The sequence below is a fragment of the Erythrolamprus reginae genome, chromosome 2 (genome assembly GCF_031021105.1).
Source record: "Erythrolamprus reginae isolate rEryReg1 chromosome 2, rEryReg1.hap1, whole genome shotgun sequence".
Classification (NCBI taxonomy): Eukaryota; Metazoa; Chordata; class Lepidosauria; order Squamata; family Dipsadidae; genus Erythrolamprus; species Erythrolamprus reginae.
In genome coordinates, this window is record NC_091951.1 from 97,715,590 (window position 1) to 97,733,598 (window position 18,009).

At 38.1% G+C, this 18,009-nt stretch overlaps 1 protein-coding gene across 3 annotated transcripts in view; it reads left to right on the forward strand.

The window, feature by feature from the left end:
* The window catches only part of RNF123 (ring finger protein 123), a 127,736-nt gene that overhangs the window by 65,698 nt on the left and 44,029 nt on the right, over positions 1 to 18,009 (forward strand). For all 3 annotated transcript variants that reach the window (XM_070738874.1, XM_070738872.1, XM_070738873.1), the window contains 4 exons: positions 947 to 1,086; positions 1,565 to 1,753; positions 3,442 to 3,517; positions 6,864 to 6,948. In XM_070738874.1, coding sequence (XP_070594975.1) covers positions 947 to 1,086; positions 1,565 to 1,753; positions 3,442 to 3,517; positions 6,864 to 6,948 — 490 coding nt within the window. The remainder of the gene's footprint in view (positions 1 to 946; positions 1,087 to 1,564; positions 1,754 to 3,441; positions 3,518 to 6,863; positions 6,949 to 18,009) is intronic.

Sequence of the window (18,009 nt, forward strand, 5' to 3'; positions counted from 1 at the left end):
AAAACTACTTAAAAATACACAAAAACTGAACTTATAAAGTTTGGGGAGATTAAGAGCAACTGAATTGCCCAAGCTTCATTTAGATGCCTCCCCAGAGTCTATAAGGAGTTGGGCAACCTATAAATCTTAAAAATAAATAAAATAAAATAAAATCAACCAACCAACCCACATTTTGAGAGAACATGAATGCTTCAAGCTTGGACTTTCCTCTTTAAGTCAGAGAGATAAAAAAAATCCCTCCAGATTTGCTGCAAGGGCATTATGTAAGTTTTAGCCACCTCTGCACACTGAAAACCTGCAGTGATGGAGAATGTTTCATCATTAGGAAGTTGAGAATGGCATTTGTGCTGGGTCAGTTGAGATACTAATTCACTTGAGAGGCGTGACAGACTCTCTCCAAGCAAAACTGCAGTGTAATTCTACAGAGAAATATTTCTCAGGTAGCAAGTCAGAATTACAGAACTGTGGTCATCAACAAATCCCATCGCCACATCACACACAAACAACACTTTTACATTAGAATTTGTTTCTAGACATCAAAACAGTCTGCTCAAATGGGGGCAAGAAGGTGAAGAGAAAGGCATAGAAGTCAGAAAAAAAGGATGTCGGCAGAGTTTTGGCTCCCTGAATTAAGTTGCTGGTACATATAATTTCCTATTCTTACTATTGTCCATCTCTTTTTCCTTTCTTTTCTTCTGCTCTTTCCATTATCCATTGGAAAACTGTCAAACATTTTCACTATTAAAACCATTAAAAAATTAATAGAAATATTTGTTAATAAATATGTAAACAGAAAAATGAAGAAAATAAGAAATAAAATGCAAGATACCCACCTGTGAATGCCAAATGTATTCTAGCTCTTCCTCACTTTGATGTGATTGTAGACCAATGGTTTCCATCACTTTCTCGTGGTGAGGCCTTTTTTTAATCTGCTGTTTGCTTCCAGAGCCATGCCCATCCACCTTGCTGCAGCGACACATGGCAGATCTATTGCGCAGTGACCAAGAAATGGCACCTAGTTTCCTCAATAGTGTCCTTAACCAATTAAACTGGGCCTTCTCAGAGTTTATTGGCATGATTCAAGAGGTGAGTCTATGGTCCAACATAAATCTAATTTCAAACAAGTAATAAGGTACTGGAAAATGAATGCATTTGTCCTTTGTTAGGGGATAGCATAATCAGCACAGGTTCTTAGGAAGGTAGGGATTGCGCCAACTTAATGATTAGTTGTGCAGAGAATAGCTAGTTTGGGTTTGTATGAGAGAGACCCATGGGATATGAGCCGTAGAGAGTTGTGAAAGGGAGCAAGACACATCAGCCTTGCTCTACATGCCCAGATTTTGTTTAATTTATACCTGGAGTAACCAAAATGTTCCAGGTGTTATTTTTGCTGATTACTAGCGGAATTAAAATTTATTTATTTATTTATTTAATTCGCCATCTATGCCACCCAATCCCGAAAGACTCAGGGCGGCTATAACAGTTCAACTTTTCTAGATGTGGTTATTTGTTCTGTGTTTCCTATTTCTTCAATCCCCATAATTGCGTCCTCTTGTCTGGGTAGATCCAACAAGCTGCGGAACGCCTAGAAAGAAACTTCGTAGATAGTCGCCAATTGAAGGTGTGTGCAACTTGCTTTGATTTGTCAGTGAGCCTTCTCAGGGTCTTGGAAATGACTGTCACTCTAGCTCCAGAGATTTTTTTGGATTGGAATCGTCCTTCTTCAGAACTATTACTCAGGAGACTTGCACAGGTATTTTGTGTGTGTGTGAAATATCAAATACTTTCTGGCATATATAGTGTACATAATTTAGAAAAACACTAATAGCTAATGGACAATTAATGGTTTCATTTCTGAATTACCTTTTTAAAAGTTGTCTAGCTGCTTATAAACAGATTGGAGGTTGATATGTGTAGAACTACAGGGTTTTTTTCTCTTCCCCAATAAAATTATTTTTTGCAGTCATTATTTGTAATGTGTTGCTGCAAGATAAATATCTTGATTTTGCAGTTCTTATTTGATTCCCTTTAGAAAAGAGAGAGAGAGAGAGAAAATAAGGGGTCCATGGTGCTCTGTGAGCTTGGTTGCTTTCTTTGCAAATGCTTCATTACCCAAATTAGGTAACACCATCAGGTTAGCTAGGACTAGCCCTGATCATGTTATTTACTTTGGATATTAATACATCTGCAAGAAAACAACCAAGTTCTCAGAGCATCAGAACATTTCAATTCTGAGCTACACATATTCTCATTTATCAGGGAAAAGCTATACAGACATTTAAATGCATGCACAAATCACATTGTACTATATCTTTAAATCTCTGAATAAGTCATACCAATCTCTTTCTCCTAACTTTCTTTTAAAGCCACTAGATCGAAATACACCCATAGATTATCCTTCTTAACAAATACAAGAACATATTTAAATGTCACCAGATCTGTATATTCAACATGAAGATATAGGGTAGATGGCAATGATGTTTACAGGAAGCAAAAGGCATAAACATAAACTAGGATACATTTGTACAGCCTCCTTTTTCAAATATCTCTGGAAAATTGCTTTGTCACATTCATGATAATGATACAAATTGCTTTGTCACACAAATTTGGGCTTGACTGTTCATGCAAAATATTCAGACTATACTGATATGTTCTCTTGGTGCTTTAATATAGTAACATTGGCCCAAACAACTTGTTTTTTACATTCCAAATTTTAGCTAATTAAAAAAAGGGGAAAAGAAACCTCTTGGAAACACATCAATCATTTTGGCTTTTAAAACAGTATGGTCTTTGAGACTGAAGGCAATGTGTCTTTCACACATAATCTTGTTGGATTCTGTTACTTGCTATCCCTAAAGTCCATTATCCAAAATAATGAAGAGCTAAAAGGTTTCTTTCAGTAAAAATATCTAGAGCCTAGATGTGTTCATAGTTTCAGTTTATCACAGCTGGAGACTCTGATCTGCTGTCGCTGTTTCATTAAAAGCTATGGACATATTTTCTGGACTGTTATAAGGGTTGGTGTCTGCTAATATTATGTTAATGTCCATCAAAGGACTTACAGGCATCTGGCCAGTAAATGCTCAGTTTTATTTAGTCGCCCCGACACCACCCCGATAAAAGGAATTACAGGACTGTAAAAAGAAAAACAAAATGAATTAAGGACCTAAATTCAAACCATGCTGAGTACTGTGATGTATTGAGGCCTTTATATCCAGGGCTGAGTTTTTAATACTTTTTTGAAGATTGAAAATGCCAGAAAATAAGAATAAGCAATCACTCTTAAACGTCTTGCTCATGTCATTAGCCCAATTCAATGTTTCTGCCATATGCACAATGTGACATTGTCCGTGCTTTGCTGTTCAGATGATGAAGCAAGTCTGCAAGCAGAAAGTACTCAACTTTATTTCTGCATTCACTCTTCTTTCCCTTTCTCTACAGCTATTAAATCAGGTGCTAAATCGTGTAACAGCTGAGCGGAACTTATTTGACAGAGTGGTGAATCTTCGGCTGCCTGGTAAGCTACCTTTTCTTCCTTTTTGCAGTCATCTCCTAAAGAAAAGATGTATCTTTGTGATAAAACACATATTTTGGATATTCTAGGATTAAAATGTTTTGGAAGCAGAAGATAAAAAGTTATCTAATTCTAGGGAGTCATGTGGAACTCTTCTACTCAGGCTATATAACATTGGGCTAAATAAGCAAATAATGTAACTTAATATTCTTGTTTATTGAAGAAATTCCCCTTGGCTTTCCTGTTGCTTGTTGAAATGTGTCTAAGGGTCTTAAACATTTTTGGGATCTTCACAAGAACCTCTCCTCTTTCCAGTCCCTCAGGGAAAGAAATGAGGGTTTACATGAGGAGTAATTCTAGGCCAGCCTTTTACCTCAGATTGTGGTCTCAGTATACCTCAGCTATACCTGTTGTCTTTCTCACGGGTGATTAATATAAAGATCCAAGAAGTGTATTTGAAAATGAAAGAGAACATCTAGTTCTTAGGAAAACCTTTAAGCTGACTCTCCCTTGCTTGCTCAGAGCTACAGCTGTAGGATGCGAGATCTTTTGGCTCTAAACTCTGAGGAGCCATTAGAGGATGGCCATGTGCCTGGCCTACTCAAGGCCAAGAGATCTGTTCTCATAGCAAAAATTTTAAAATATGAAGTAATCCATAGAGAAGAAGGATATCTTGGATATGCCCCAAAAGCTAATAGAAGTACTATTGAATATGCATAAGTGCATTTGAATGCAAAACTGTTTTTATATATTTATAAACATAATGTGATACACAATAACAATACAATAAGAAAAGGAAAAAGAATGTTATTGACATTACATTTTTTTAAAAAAAAGCTAATAGAAACTAATATAAAGTAGAAAGTATAGAAAAGAAGAAACAAAAAAGCTTTAGATTAGATTAGATTAGATTTATTGGATTTATATGCCGCCCCTCTCCGCAAACTCGGGGCGGCTCACAACAATAATAAAAAACAGTACATAATAACAAATCCAATGCCCACCAATCTAATTACAATTTAAAATTAATAAATTCATAAAACAGTCCCAATATATATAAAAAACAGGCACACAGTCAATCAATCAAATGGCAAAACAACATGGGCAAGGAAAATAATTTTGTGTGTGTATGTGTGAAAAGATGTAACTTGCCTCTTCATCACAAGTATAAACAATTTTAGTAACATATCATCAACAAATGTTTGTTCTTCCCAGATCTCATTTCTTATCTATGAACAGGTTTGTCATTCAGACTGGTTGGCAAAATCCATTAAGGGTTATCAGAGAACAATTTACCTTTTTTTAAAACCTTTTACCTTTTTTTCAATCTTAATAAGATAAACTAAGGTTATATTCCTTCTCTTAACTTTAACAATCTTGATTTTTAATATCTTCAAATAATGTCCTACAAATTACCGCATTTTTCCTCCCCCCTTAGTTTGGGGGGAGGAAAATAGGGGGGGGGGAAATCTACCTACCAGGTATTCATTTGGCTAACATCCTTAGTCTGTTCAGCTTCTGCACATTATTTTATCTCCTGGTTAGGGCTGAAAAAGCCTTTTTCAGAGGGAGTAGGAATGAAAACAAGCTTGCAAAGACTTGGGCTGGGGTAGTTCTTCAGAAGGAGTGGGAAGATAGTTAGCACCTAGTTAGGCCTTTCAAAAAGCTTCAGAAAAGCTACATTTGGAGTATTAAGACGCACCCAAATTTTCAGCCTCTTTTAGGGAGGAAAAAGGTGTGTCTTATACTCTGAAAAATATGGTAATAGTTTTCCTTTTTCTTTGTCCCTCCTTGTAGAACCTTCAAAATTGTAACAATCCTCTTTTGTAAAGCCAGTATAGAAAAATTATCCAGGTCACTCTCCTGAATGGTATTTGTATGTTCCTTTTAAAATATCATCCAGTTTCAGTTGCACATCCAGTACATCACCCTTCTCTAGAACATTCTTGTGGCCTGTAATTTTTAAATAGGCTGCTGCCCTGAGAAATGTCACCTCAGGCCCCACATCCATAGTTCCCTCTAAGCTGAGCACTGAGCAATCGCTCACTTAAAAATCATCATCAACTCAGTTTTCCAAACCTGCCCAGAAGCCGAGAGGGAAAGAGTGAGAGGGAAGGAGAGAGAGAGGAAGAGAGAGAAACAGATAGAAAAAAGAGAGGAAGGAAAAGAGAAAGAAAAAGAATGGGAGTAAGGAAGAGAGAAAGAAAATCAAAATCTAGTTTGAAACTAGCTCAACTATTTAAGTGGCATTTTGATATTGATAGAGTTGCCCTATTATGAGCTCACGGTTATAGACACACAGTACAGTATTTTATTTTGAAATTCTCTGAGGCAAAACAGGGTGGGTTTTTTATTTATTTGTTTGTTTGTTTGTTTGTTTATTTATTTATTATTTTTGTGCCGCCCAGTCCCGAAGGGACGGCCGCTCAGACATTATACTTTTCCGCCCACCCCTCAAAAAAATTAGAGGGAACACTGCCCACATCCAATGATACCAGCACCATTGTGCTAAACCCCAATGGCCTTTGCTTCCCTACGCTCCATAGGGAAGGACGTGCGGTGTCCCACTTACTTTGCACTTTTCTTCCACTGCTGACAGGTAGGCCCAGACTATGTGAGGTGACTGCTGACCATATTAGGCCTTCTCACTGAGGCCCCTTTGCAATATTCTCCAAGCCAGGTCTCATTCTTGCCTCATGCTTCCAAAAGCTTCCAAACATCCACAGTTTTGTAGTTTTTTCCGGGTTTTTTTCCAGATATATTTGTAACTCTAGACACCAAGTAGTGGTGTTTGTAAAAACGAAGCGCTCTCTCTAGTATTAGTTGCTTGCCTCTTAAAATGTATGAGGAGAAGATTTTTAAAATCAATTTTACATGTATGTATCCAAAATGGCTCAAAACAGAGAGGAAAGCAAGTTTAGCTAAAGCAGGGGTGTCAAATTCAAGGCTTGTGAGTCGGATCCAGCCCATAGGATACTTAAATCTGGCCTGCAGGGCCGGCCTGTAAATAGCAAAGGACCAGCTTGCAATGCTCTGCTAGCGAAAATGGAGCATTGGGGGGGGGGGGGGCATGCATTTTGGCCAACAGGGTGCTGGAGGATGTTTTTGGTTCCATCTCTCTCCCCCCCCTCTCCCCTCCCAATAATTTTTTGATAATTGGATAATTTAAAACAATTCCCTAATTAGAGTAACCAATAATTACATTCTTGATTCTTACCAATGATATTACTTAGTGAGGATCTGTACTAGTTGGTCTTCATCTGTGCCTCCATCAGCAGTCACAAAAGAAGCTCTTGGAAAGTCTGCATTACTATTAATATTTACTTTGAACCTCTGCTCTCTTCTGTAGGACTGGAAAGTGTAGACCACTATCCAATCCTTGTTGCTGTGACAGGAATTTTAGTCAGGCTCCTTGTTGATACTGATTTCCAAGGGTAAGTGCTGTTTCATTCCATTCTATGGGCTGACAATTCATTTCTTGCTTTCAAGTCTGTTTATTTGCTACTGTTTTGTTTAACTGAAATCAATCGCTCTTTAACATTGGGTGTGGATCCTGACATAGTATTATCCTGAACTTCATATGCAGAGTTTATTGTAATGCAGAACAGTTTTCATTATATCTTATACTTCTCAACTAAAATATGCATAAAGCTACTTAGGACAGGCAGCTGGGTTCGATTATTTTGGGATTCACTTCCATTTTTATGAAATGTAGAAAAAATGTTTTTTTCCACATTACCTTCTCCTGTTGTTTTTCTAAAGAGAATGACATTTAGGAAAAGTCTAAAAAAGACAAATATAGTATGTTTCACTCTTTGTGGGGCTATGGCAATGACATTTCTCATATACCTGTTAAATGTTTCTTCCTTTACTTTCCTAAGTTGGGCATTTTTGTGTTTGTAGCAACATATACATTAGATTAGTGAGGTCCAACCTTTATTTCTGGAAGGCACATTTGGAATTTTGGCCAGCACTGTGCTTAAGAGCAGCCCTGCCATCTGCAAGAGAAGGAGAGGGGAAAGAAACAGACTTCATGATGCTGATTGATAAAAGGGTTAGGAGTGGGGAGAGAGATCAAAGTGACACCTTGATATAGTGAGTAAATTAGAATGTAAGTGAAAAGAACTGAGAACGATCCAGTAAGGGAACCATAGAAGTGAGGAGACCAAGATCCCCTCAGAATTGCCTCAGTTCATCTGTAGATGTTTATTTGTAATATTGGATGAGTGTTCCTATATAGCTTCTCGTGTCATCTAATTGGGTAAAGTGAAAATGTTGAAAACAACACCCCTGTCATCAGTGTTATGTTCTGTTTTCAAATTAAAAAATACAGTTGCTGCATGAGTTGTCCCTTAGCACTTTTCATATTAACCATTTCTCTACAGAATTAAAAATGTATTTTCAACTTTTATCTTTCAAAAAGACCCAATTTGTCTGATAATGCATTAATGTGGATGAACCCTTTGCCCATGTACTCCATCTGCAAGTTTTTCTCCCCTGCTTCATTATTTTGCTTTATTATGTTAAGCCAATTCAGAGTCTTATCTCCTGGTTTCTAGCTTCTCTTGAATGTCTTTTTCAAAATTTAAATGGAATTGTCATGAAATATAAGAATTATCTTGAATCAAGGGTGGGCTGCTAGCCGGAACGCTAAATTAGGCTCTCTGCTGCAGCTTGTGAGTGTTTGCCGGGCCAGCGCGATTTTGCTTCTGCACCTGTGGAGATTGATTGATTGATTGGTTTATCCATCCATCCATCCACCCATCCATCCATTCATCCATTCATTCATTCTGTCAGGCCCAAGGTAAAAATGTGAATTCAAAGGCTGTTCGTTTTTAAAGTGAGAGAAATTGCCACGCAGCACACATTCTTTCACGCAAAATCTAAAGTAACTGAACACAGGAAGGAATTAGAAATCTCTGCATTGGATTTGTCCACATGATTGTCCTTGTGGGTGTGGGGATGGTAGATGAGCTTTTTGACCTGGATGTAATCTTAAGGGACCTTAAGTTGGAATTGATTGTCCGGTGAAACATGTTGAATCTAATTTGGCTCTGTTAATAAATATGACTCTATGCTAAAGAAATAAGACGTGGAAGTTCATTTATTTTCTCAGATGTCTTAATTGTTCTCCTGACACATTTATTCGTTCATTCATTCATTCATTCATTCATTCATTCATTCATTCATTCATTCGATTTTTATGCCACCCTTCTGCTTAGATTCAGGGCGGCTTACAACATGTTAGCAATAGCACTTTTTAACAGAGCCAGCATATTGCCCCCACAGTCTGGGTCCTCATTTTACCCACCTCGGAAGGAAGGCTGAAACCTGTGGTTCCGTGTGCGATTTTGCTATCTCCACAGGTGCAGAAGCAAAATCACGCTGGCCCCGGAAACACTCACAAGTCACCATGGTGAGCCCAATTTAGCGTTCTGGCTAGAGCCCACCTCTGTCTCGAATGGTGAGAGGGAGGGATGCTTCTTAGAAAACAATCACACAAGAGATGGGGGAGCCCTCAATGGCTTATCAGAGGAAAGAAATGAAGAAAGACATGGTTTTCCTGGTTAAACAACAGTTAAAAATGGTTGTGGGAGAGTAGAGTCATATTTCCTGTCTAGTTTAATTGAGAGGGCTGACAGGAATCTGTAAAGATTTCCAGGATTAATTCCAGCATGGATGGGTGCAAATAAACCTTGTTCTGATCTTGGCTTGTATGATTATCTCAGTGATTCCAAACATTTGATCAGGGAAATTTTATCAAAGCAACAACAAAGATAAATATGAATGGTTTTCATACAGCTGTTAAATACAAAACTGTTCATGCTTGCTAATAGTTAATTGTGAAATTGAGTTGACTTAATTATGCTGTTAATATACATATTTTAAACTGTATAATAATCCTATAAATGTTATCTATGTAATAATTAGTTCATTTTTTACTTCTATTTTGTAGCTCTGGCCAGCATGGAGTTGTGATTATTTTATTTTATTTTTATTTATTTATTCATTCATTCATTCATTCATTCATTTATTTATTTTTATTTTATTTTAAAAAATGATGCAAAATTATATAAGGGGAACTCTTAAAGAACACAAACAGATATGAAATCCACTCATAATAAACAGTTATAAGAGTTATAAGTTCTTCAAAGTTGTTACTTGGCATATTTGGGAGTTGTTCCTTTTTAGAATGCCTGAAGTGAAATCCATGAGAAACTTTAATTTCATGTTTTCCTGTTTCCTGTAGCTCTGCAGATAGCAACCAACAGCTAAGCCCAATGTGACTGGGCACTCAGTCTGTCTCTAAATTATTTCCGACCCTCTGTTTCCTCACCAGTGCTTTCCAGATAGGCACAAATCAGTCTATTTATATCCCTCTCCTGTGGTCAAAGCAGTGAATACCCCTAGGGCTAATTTTGCCAAGCACCTTGTTATATAAAAATAGAGATTTTCATTTCAAGCATAGTATAACAGAGACATTTAGATCAATCATATGCAAATAAAGGCAGATGACACCAGGTACGCTTTTAAAAAATATTTTGTATTATGCTCTCTCTCCCTCCCCCCCCTCCCCCTCCCCCCCTCTCTCATACACACTTCATATATGTATGTATATAAAACTGGGTATCTCCCCCCTTATCTCTGTATTTGGGATCTAATCAACATAAATGAAGGGAGAAAACAAGCCTGAAATTTGGCTCCAGTAGCAATTGTTTTCTTGCAGTGCTGGGTATTTTGCTGCTAAAATTTTCTATTTCTTTGTATGAAAGAAACCTAATTAGTAATAGCATGTTTGGTTACACAGCAAAACCAGAAGAAACTACTATGAGTCCTTTATTTCTTAATTTCACTAAGAAATCAATTAAAACTGTTGAGCCACTGTTTACATTTTCACTTTAGTATGTTTGAGGAATGCATACTACAAACTGAAAATGTGTTGAAGGCAGTTAAATGACGAAGGTATTGCTTAGTACCCTATTTCAATAATGACTCATTTATTTATCTGTCATACTTGTATATCACACATTCCTGGGAAATCACGCAGCTTAGTGTGATTAGAGAGGTGCAGGAGCCATGTGATAACCTAAGATGGACATCAGTTTATGTTTATGTATGCGGCATTGAAAAAATAGTTGTCACAAGACAGATGGCAGAAAAGATTAGGTTTTCTCAATTTAATTATGAGCTTCCAGTAATGGATAAAATTGTAAATTGTACAAAAACAGTGCTTCATTATGGTGGATTAGAGGAAATTGAATATTTTTTGCTTTGGGAGAGCAAAAATAATTCTAGGCTCATGCTGAATAAACCCTATAATACTCTTACCATATTTTGTAGAGTATTTGAAGCATTCTTAGTATTTTTGACTTATTTGTGATTGAACTCAAAGTTTAATATTATGTGAGGTTTATTCATAACTACTATTATAAATTTGTATCTTCTGAAAAATAAAGATATTTATCATTTGCTTAAGCCTATAGAAGAAATTGGATGAAAACTGAATCTTAGTTTTGAATTGCAATATGACTTTACAGTCTGCAGAACTTTTTTTCTTTGCTTGAAAAATGTGTTTTGAAGAGATTGCTTGAATTATTATATTATTCCTCCATTAGACTGTTTATATTATACAGTTCAGCTCAGATCACATCAATTTGTGAATACATCTTGAAATGGATATTTTCAATAGCTTTCTATGCTTTGGAAACCCAACCCACTCCTTCCTTCCTGAGTTACAGAAAAGTTAAGAGCTAATTTTTCCATTTAGCCCAGTTGGAAGGCATTCTGTGAATGCTGGGATGCAGTGGCGGATACCTCTTTTTCTTTGTTTTTCCTTGATTCCTTACAATAATGTTGGAAATTTTAATTACTTTTTATCGGGGATACTGCTTTTTATTCAAGAGATTTTTAAAATTATGTCTTGATTGCATTCAGAAATTAGTTCAAATAATAATGTTGAAAGAGTATTTACTGTATTTTAAAAACATAGAAACATAGAAGATTGACCGCAGAAAAAGACCTCATGGTCCAGCTAGTCTGCCCTTATACTATTTCCTGTATTTTATCTTAGGATGTATATATGTTTATCTCAGGTATGTTTAAATTCAGTTACTGTGAATTTACCAACCATGTCTGCTGGAAGTTTGTTCCAACATCTACTACTCTTTCAGTAAAATAAGATGCACCGGAGTATAAGACCACCTTAGTTTTTAGGGAGGAAAATAGAGAAAAGAATCCGCTTACCAGATATTCATCTGGCTAGCGTCCTTAGTCTGGTCAGCTTCAGCACATTATTTTATCCCCTGGTTAGGGCTTTAGAAAAACTTTATTTGGAGAGAGTAAGAATGAAAGAGCTTGCAAGCCAGTAAGAGCTGGGAACATCATTAGCACCTGGAAAGAAACATTAGGAGCAAATAGAGCAATGGAAAAAAAACTCTGCAAAGACTTAGGGCAGGGATGGCAAACCTATGGCACGGATGCCACTGGTGGCACACGGAGCCATTTCAGCTGGTACACGAGCCATTGCCCTAGCTCAGCTCCAGCGTTCATGTGTGTGCCGGCCAGCTGATTTTTGGCTTCTACATATGCTCTGGGAGGGCATTTTTGGGTTCCAGAGAGACTGTGTGTTATGGGGAGGGCGTTTGTACCCTCCCCCAGCTCCAGGGAAGCCTTTGGAGCCAGAGAAGGGTGAAATACAAGCCTACTGGGCTCACCAGAAGTTGGGAAACAGGCCGTTTCTGGCCTCCAGAAGGCCTCCCGGGGCAGGGAAAGCTGTTTCCACCCTCCCTAGGCATTGAATTATGGGTGTGGGCACTTGTGCAGTCATGACAGTGCGCGCACACGCTCTTTCGGCACCCGAGGAAAAAAAGGTTTGCCATCACTTACTTAGAGCTTGGAAAACATTTGTTGCAGAGAGTAACAATGAAAGAGCTTGTAAGCTGGTAAGAGTTGGGAACATTGTTAGCACCTGATTAGGACTGGAAAGAAAAATTTGGAGCCAGTTAGACCAATGAGGGGAAAAATCCTGCAAAGATTTAGGGCTTGGAAAACCTTCTTCACAGAGAGCAAAAATGAAAGAGCTTGCAAGCCAGTAAGAGTTGGGAACATCGTTAGCTAGTTAGGACTTGAAAAAAAGCTATATTCAGAGTATAAGACCACCCAAATTATCAACCTCTTTTAGGGAGGAAAAAGGTACGTCATATACTCTGAAAAATATAGTAAGTGCAAAATTCATATTGAATCCTATTTTATGCCATTTTTCTAGATTTTTTTTTCTCATTTACTAGTTGTAAATTGAAATATTATATGACTGCAAAAAAGTATATATGACTGCAATTGTGAAAAGAAATGGTTTACAAATCAGAGAAGTAAGTGCTCCATTTCATTCTGCTTTAGTTTGACCCAGCCTTGAATATTGTATCTTATTTAGGCATTGTTGATGTAAAAATAATTCAGATTTTATAAATCTTTTTTTTTATCTGACTATTTCTAGTCCTCTAATCACCATCATAGTTCTTGGAGCATTTTCATTTCCCCCCCTGAATTCTTCTTACAGCAGCAACTGTAAGAATAAAATATAGTGTTCAAGGTTGGGTCTTAAATAAAAAAATTGGGAGGGACGGTCAGGAACTGGTAAGTTGTTTGGATGTTCCTTAAGAAACAGGTATACGTTCCTGTTATACAAAAAAAATCCTGCTAATATTGCCAATTTTATTGTATCAAATCTTCTCCTGACTTCTTGATTTGAAAATCCTGTTTACTTTAGCAACATAACTTAGTGGAATGTGGGGAGATTTGGATCAACATATGGATTTTTTATTTAAGTAGTGTTTATTGTTTAATTTAAAGGAATAAACTAAATTTAGCATTTCTCTGTATTGAAGTAAGTTAGCTATTGCTAAAAATATTTTTAGAATACCTCTGCATATCTTTTACCTTATAGGAACTCCAAAAACCCGACTGTTCAGCATTTGTTAAGATCATATTCGTATACACTGAATTACAGAAAGTTTTTGCTAGATGATCATTTGTTCAGCAACCATTTGAAGCTACAGTGGTGCTGAATGATCAGTCCTCAAAGTTATGACTGATGCAGTGCCCCAGTAATCGGGTGATCAAAATTTAGGTGTTTGACATCCTCTGCCTGCCTATTTTATTTTGTTTGTTTGTTTGTTTGTTTGTTTGTTTGTTTGTTTATTCATTCATTCATTCATTCATTCATTCATTCATTCATTCAATTTTTTATGCCGCCCTTCTCCTTAGACTCAGGGCAGCTTACAACATGTTAGCAATAGCACTTTTTAACACAGCTGGCATATTGCCCCCACAGTCCGGGTCCTCATTTTACCCACCTCGGAAGGATGGAAGGCTGAGTCAACCTTGAGTATGTTTCAACCCTCACCTATTTCCCCCCTATCTCCACTCTTTTGCTGCCCTGCACTCCACTGCCACTGCCTATCCTTCCCATCTGTGCCAACGTTTGCTGTTTTGTTTCTCTCACTTTTGACAAAGAGTTCAGGCAGCTGCTGGCCCTTCACAACATGATGCCTCCGCGTGTGGGCCTCTCTCTCAGGCCTCTCAATGAACCAGAAGCTCCCTTGGCCAAATGTGCAGGGGGAGGTAGGAGGAGCTGAAATGGAAGCAAATACAGTACCGTGTTTCCCCAAAATAAGTCCGTATCTTATATTTTTTTGAACCCTGAAATAAGTGCTTGGCTTCATTGCCATGCACTCAAAAGCCCAACTGGGATTATTATCAGGGGGTGGCATGGTAGGCTGTGACAATCTCATCTGTTGAAGGGCACTTTCTGGAGCCGTCATGGAAGGAGACAATGGAATGGTGATCCGCAGTCTGCATTGGTTGCCGATCAATTTCCGGTCACAATTCAAAGTGTTGGTTATGACCTATAAAGCCCTTCATGGCATCGGACCAGAATATCTCCGGGACCGCCTTCTGCCGCACGAATCCCAGCGACCGGTTAGGTCCCACAGAGTTGGCCTTCTCCGGGTCCCGTCGACTAAACAATGTCATTTGGTGGGACCCAGGAGAAGAGCCTGCTCTGTGGCGGCCCCGACGCTCTGGAACCAGCTCCCCCCAGATATCAGAGTTGCCCCCACCCTCGTTGCCTTTCGCAAGCTCCTTAAAACCCACCTCTGTCGTCATGGGGAACTGAAATTTTCCCTTCCCCCTAGGCTTATAGAATTTATACATGGTATGCTTGTTTGTATGATTGGTCTCTTAAATTGGGTTTTTTAAGATTATTTTTTAATATTAGATTTGTTACATTGTCTTTTTTATTGTTGTTAGCCGCCCCGAGTCTTCGGAGAGGGGTGGCATACAAATCTAATAAATAAATAAATAATAAATAAATGGGTCCAGCTGTTTGTGCAATGCAGAAGTGTGAGGCCTCCACTTAACATAGTATGATTCTCACTTTCATATCCACCTTATGGATTTCTACTGGCATTTGGATGAGCACAGTGAGGAGCAGGATGCTGGACTAAATAAAATATTGGCCCCAACGTGGAGTGCTATTTTGGAACTTGTTCCTACCATTCACTTTGAGAAGGACATTTGAAGATTGGTGTCATGCCTTGACTTGGCAGACTGACAACTGCAACTTCTCCCCGACATGACAACAACAAAGCATGGGATTATTGCTTCTATATGCCTGCAAAAAGATTTCAGGGACCCCAAATCTTCCATTGAGAGTCTATCCAAGTCACAGCCGATAATAGGACGAGTCACTGTTTACTTTCATGGGAATTATTAGGAATGTTGGGAAGTTCCAGTTCCAGGGCTACGGAGCTTGCAGTTAGTTCTAGTCACATTTATAGCCAAGATTAGAAATTGCAGTTTACTCACAAGGCATAGAGTCTGGTTCCCATAGCCCAGTGTTTCCCAACCTTGACAGCTTGAAGATATCTGGACTTCAACTCCCAGAATTCCCCAGCCAGCATTTGCTGGCTGGGGAATTCTGGGAGTTGAAGTCCAGATATCTTCAAGTTGCCAAGGTTGGGAAACACTGCCATAGCCAATAGCAATCTGATTTATATCCTTGTGTGAAGCATAATTATTTCCTCTTGTGAAGCAATACCAAAAAGTGGACTCTCAATTTTGATTCCATCAAAATACATGTACAAACCATCTACTCTTAAAAGGGGGGGGGGGGAGGACGAGGATGGGAATTTATCTGCTTTTTTTTTTCTCTTAGTAAAAATGTAAAGTGGTGTTATGCTGACCCATTAATATAATGTGTACGCAATTTAGAAGCTCCAGACTTGGCAGTGATTTCAATTTTTGATTGCTGTGTTTTGTTTTCTGAGAGAGGCCATGGTGCATTCCTAAGGGAGTGTCATTAAACTTTCAGTTCATATTAAAAAATGGCTTTTTTATTGACGTAGTTCTACTTAAAAAATGGAAGGCTTTTTTTTTTAAAAAAAATCCCTTGAACTCCAGAATTTTGTCTGAAGTTCAGCTATTGGTGCTAAAACTGCAAGGAATATTGTTGCAGAACTATTGACATTATTCATAGGATTGGGGATGAAGCAGATGGAGGAGCTCCAGAGTGAAGGATTTCAAACAATAATATTCCATTTCATGCAATTCATATATTTTCTAGATTTTATTTTGTTCTCACATCAATTCTTTATTGCAGAGTACGTTTATGCCAAAAGAGGAAAATGAAATGAATTATAACATTTCATGAAAATAATGTTTTTATTTGTCTTGTGTTTTAATATTATTTAAAGGTTTTGGAGTACATAATAGTATACTGTATAGAATTAGTCCTACAATAGAGCAAGCTTGCATATTCCTACTGGGGTATAGGAGAAATGTGCCCTCCTGTGGTGAAAGAAAGTATAAATTAGGGGAGAGCAGACTTCATTTTTTGCTGGACTCCAACTTCCTATCTTCCAGACTTTGGTGCAACTCATATGTACAGTTAAAGAATTCTGAACCTGGCAGGAAATTTATTTATTTAATTTATTTTATTATTTGGATTTGTATGCCGCCCCTCTCCGAAGACTCGGGGCGGCTCACAACAAGTGTAAAACAAATCATAAATAATCCAATTAATTAAAATATTTAAAGATTTAAAAAACCCCATATACTAACAGACACACACACAAGCATACCATGTATAAATTAAATGTGCCCAGGGGGAGATGTTTAGTTTCCCCATGCCTGACGGCAAAGGTGGGTTTTGAGGAGTTTGCGGAAGGCAGGAAGAGTAGGGGCAGTTCTGATCTCCGGGGGGAGTTGGTTCCAGAGAGTCGGTGCCGCCACAGAGAAGGCTCTCCCCCTGGGGCCCGCCAACCGACATTGTTTAGTTGACGGGACCCGGAGGAGGCCCACTCTGTGGGACCTAATCGGTCGCTGGGATTCGTGCGGCAGAAGGTGGTCTCGGATTCGTGCGGCAGAAGGCGGTCTTGTTGTGAGACCAGAATGGAACTAATGTCATTGTTTGTCCACACAAAGTTCCATTTGCTGTTACAGTCTGCCTGCCCACAAAAGATATGGTCAGATATGGTGATAGGGGTAGTCCTCAGTTATAACCACAATTGAGGCCAACATTTCTGCTGCTAAGTGAGACGTTGATTAAGAGAGTTTTGCCCCATTTTATGGGCTTTCTTGCCACAGTTGTTAAAGTGAATCATTGTGGTTCTTAAACTAACATAGTTATTTAAGTGAATCTGGTTTCTCCATTGACTTTGTTTGACAGGAAGTTGCAAAAGGATTTTTGCATGACCCTTTTGTTGTAACTTTGAATGGTCACTAAACGAACTGTTGTAAGTCAAGGACTACCTATATTTTCTTATTGCTGCTATTGAACCTTTGGAAGTAAAAAGAAATCCTTGTGTAGGTAGGAGTTCTTTAATAAATTACTGAGGGGGATGAGCAATTATGTAAATTGATTTAAATAAATGTTTGCTGCTGAGAGCAGAGCAGACTCTGGTGAAGCCTTTCAACTCAAAACTGGAGTAATTTTTCCTAAGATAATACTGAACTTTGAAACTCAGCTTGGAAATTACATCAGGGCATTTCTTTTCCGCCTACTTCATTGAGTCAGTTTGGCATATCAGTGCTTGTACCTAGAGCACAAATGGATGAAGAACGAACCTAGTCCCATTATTAAAAAATGAAGACAAAATACCTGGGTATCTACTGTCTACTTAATTTAATATCTCTGTTGGGCAAGGTACAAAAATAGACTATCAAGCAACAAGACATAAACACTTAGAAAAGAATACTGCTATTACCAAAGCAGTGTGAGTGTGACGAGAACAAATTGTATCAAGCTAACCTTATCTCTTTTAATGACATTGGGACTGGCTTGAGAGACCAAGCATTCAAGGGACTGCTGTGGATGCTGAGTGCCTTGAATGCAGTAAAGTGTTTGACAAGGTCTGTCATGGGAGGAAGATGGAAAAATTGTGGCTGCAAAGTACTGCAACTTGCTAGGCTTGCAGCTAGTAAAACAGTCGCACTTC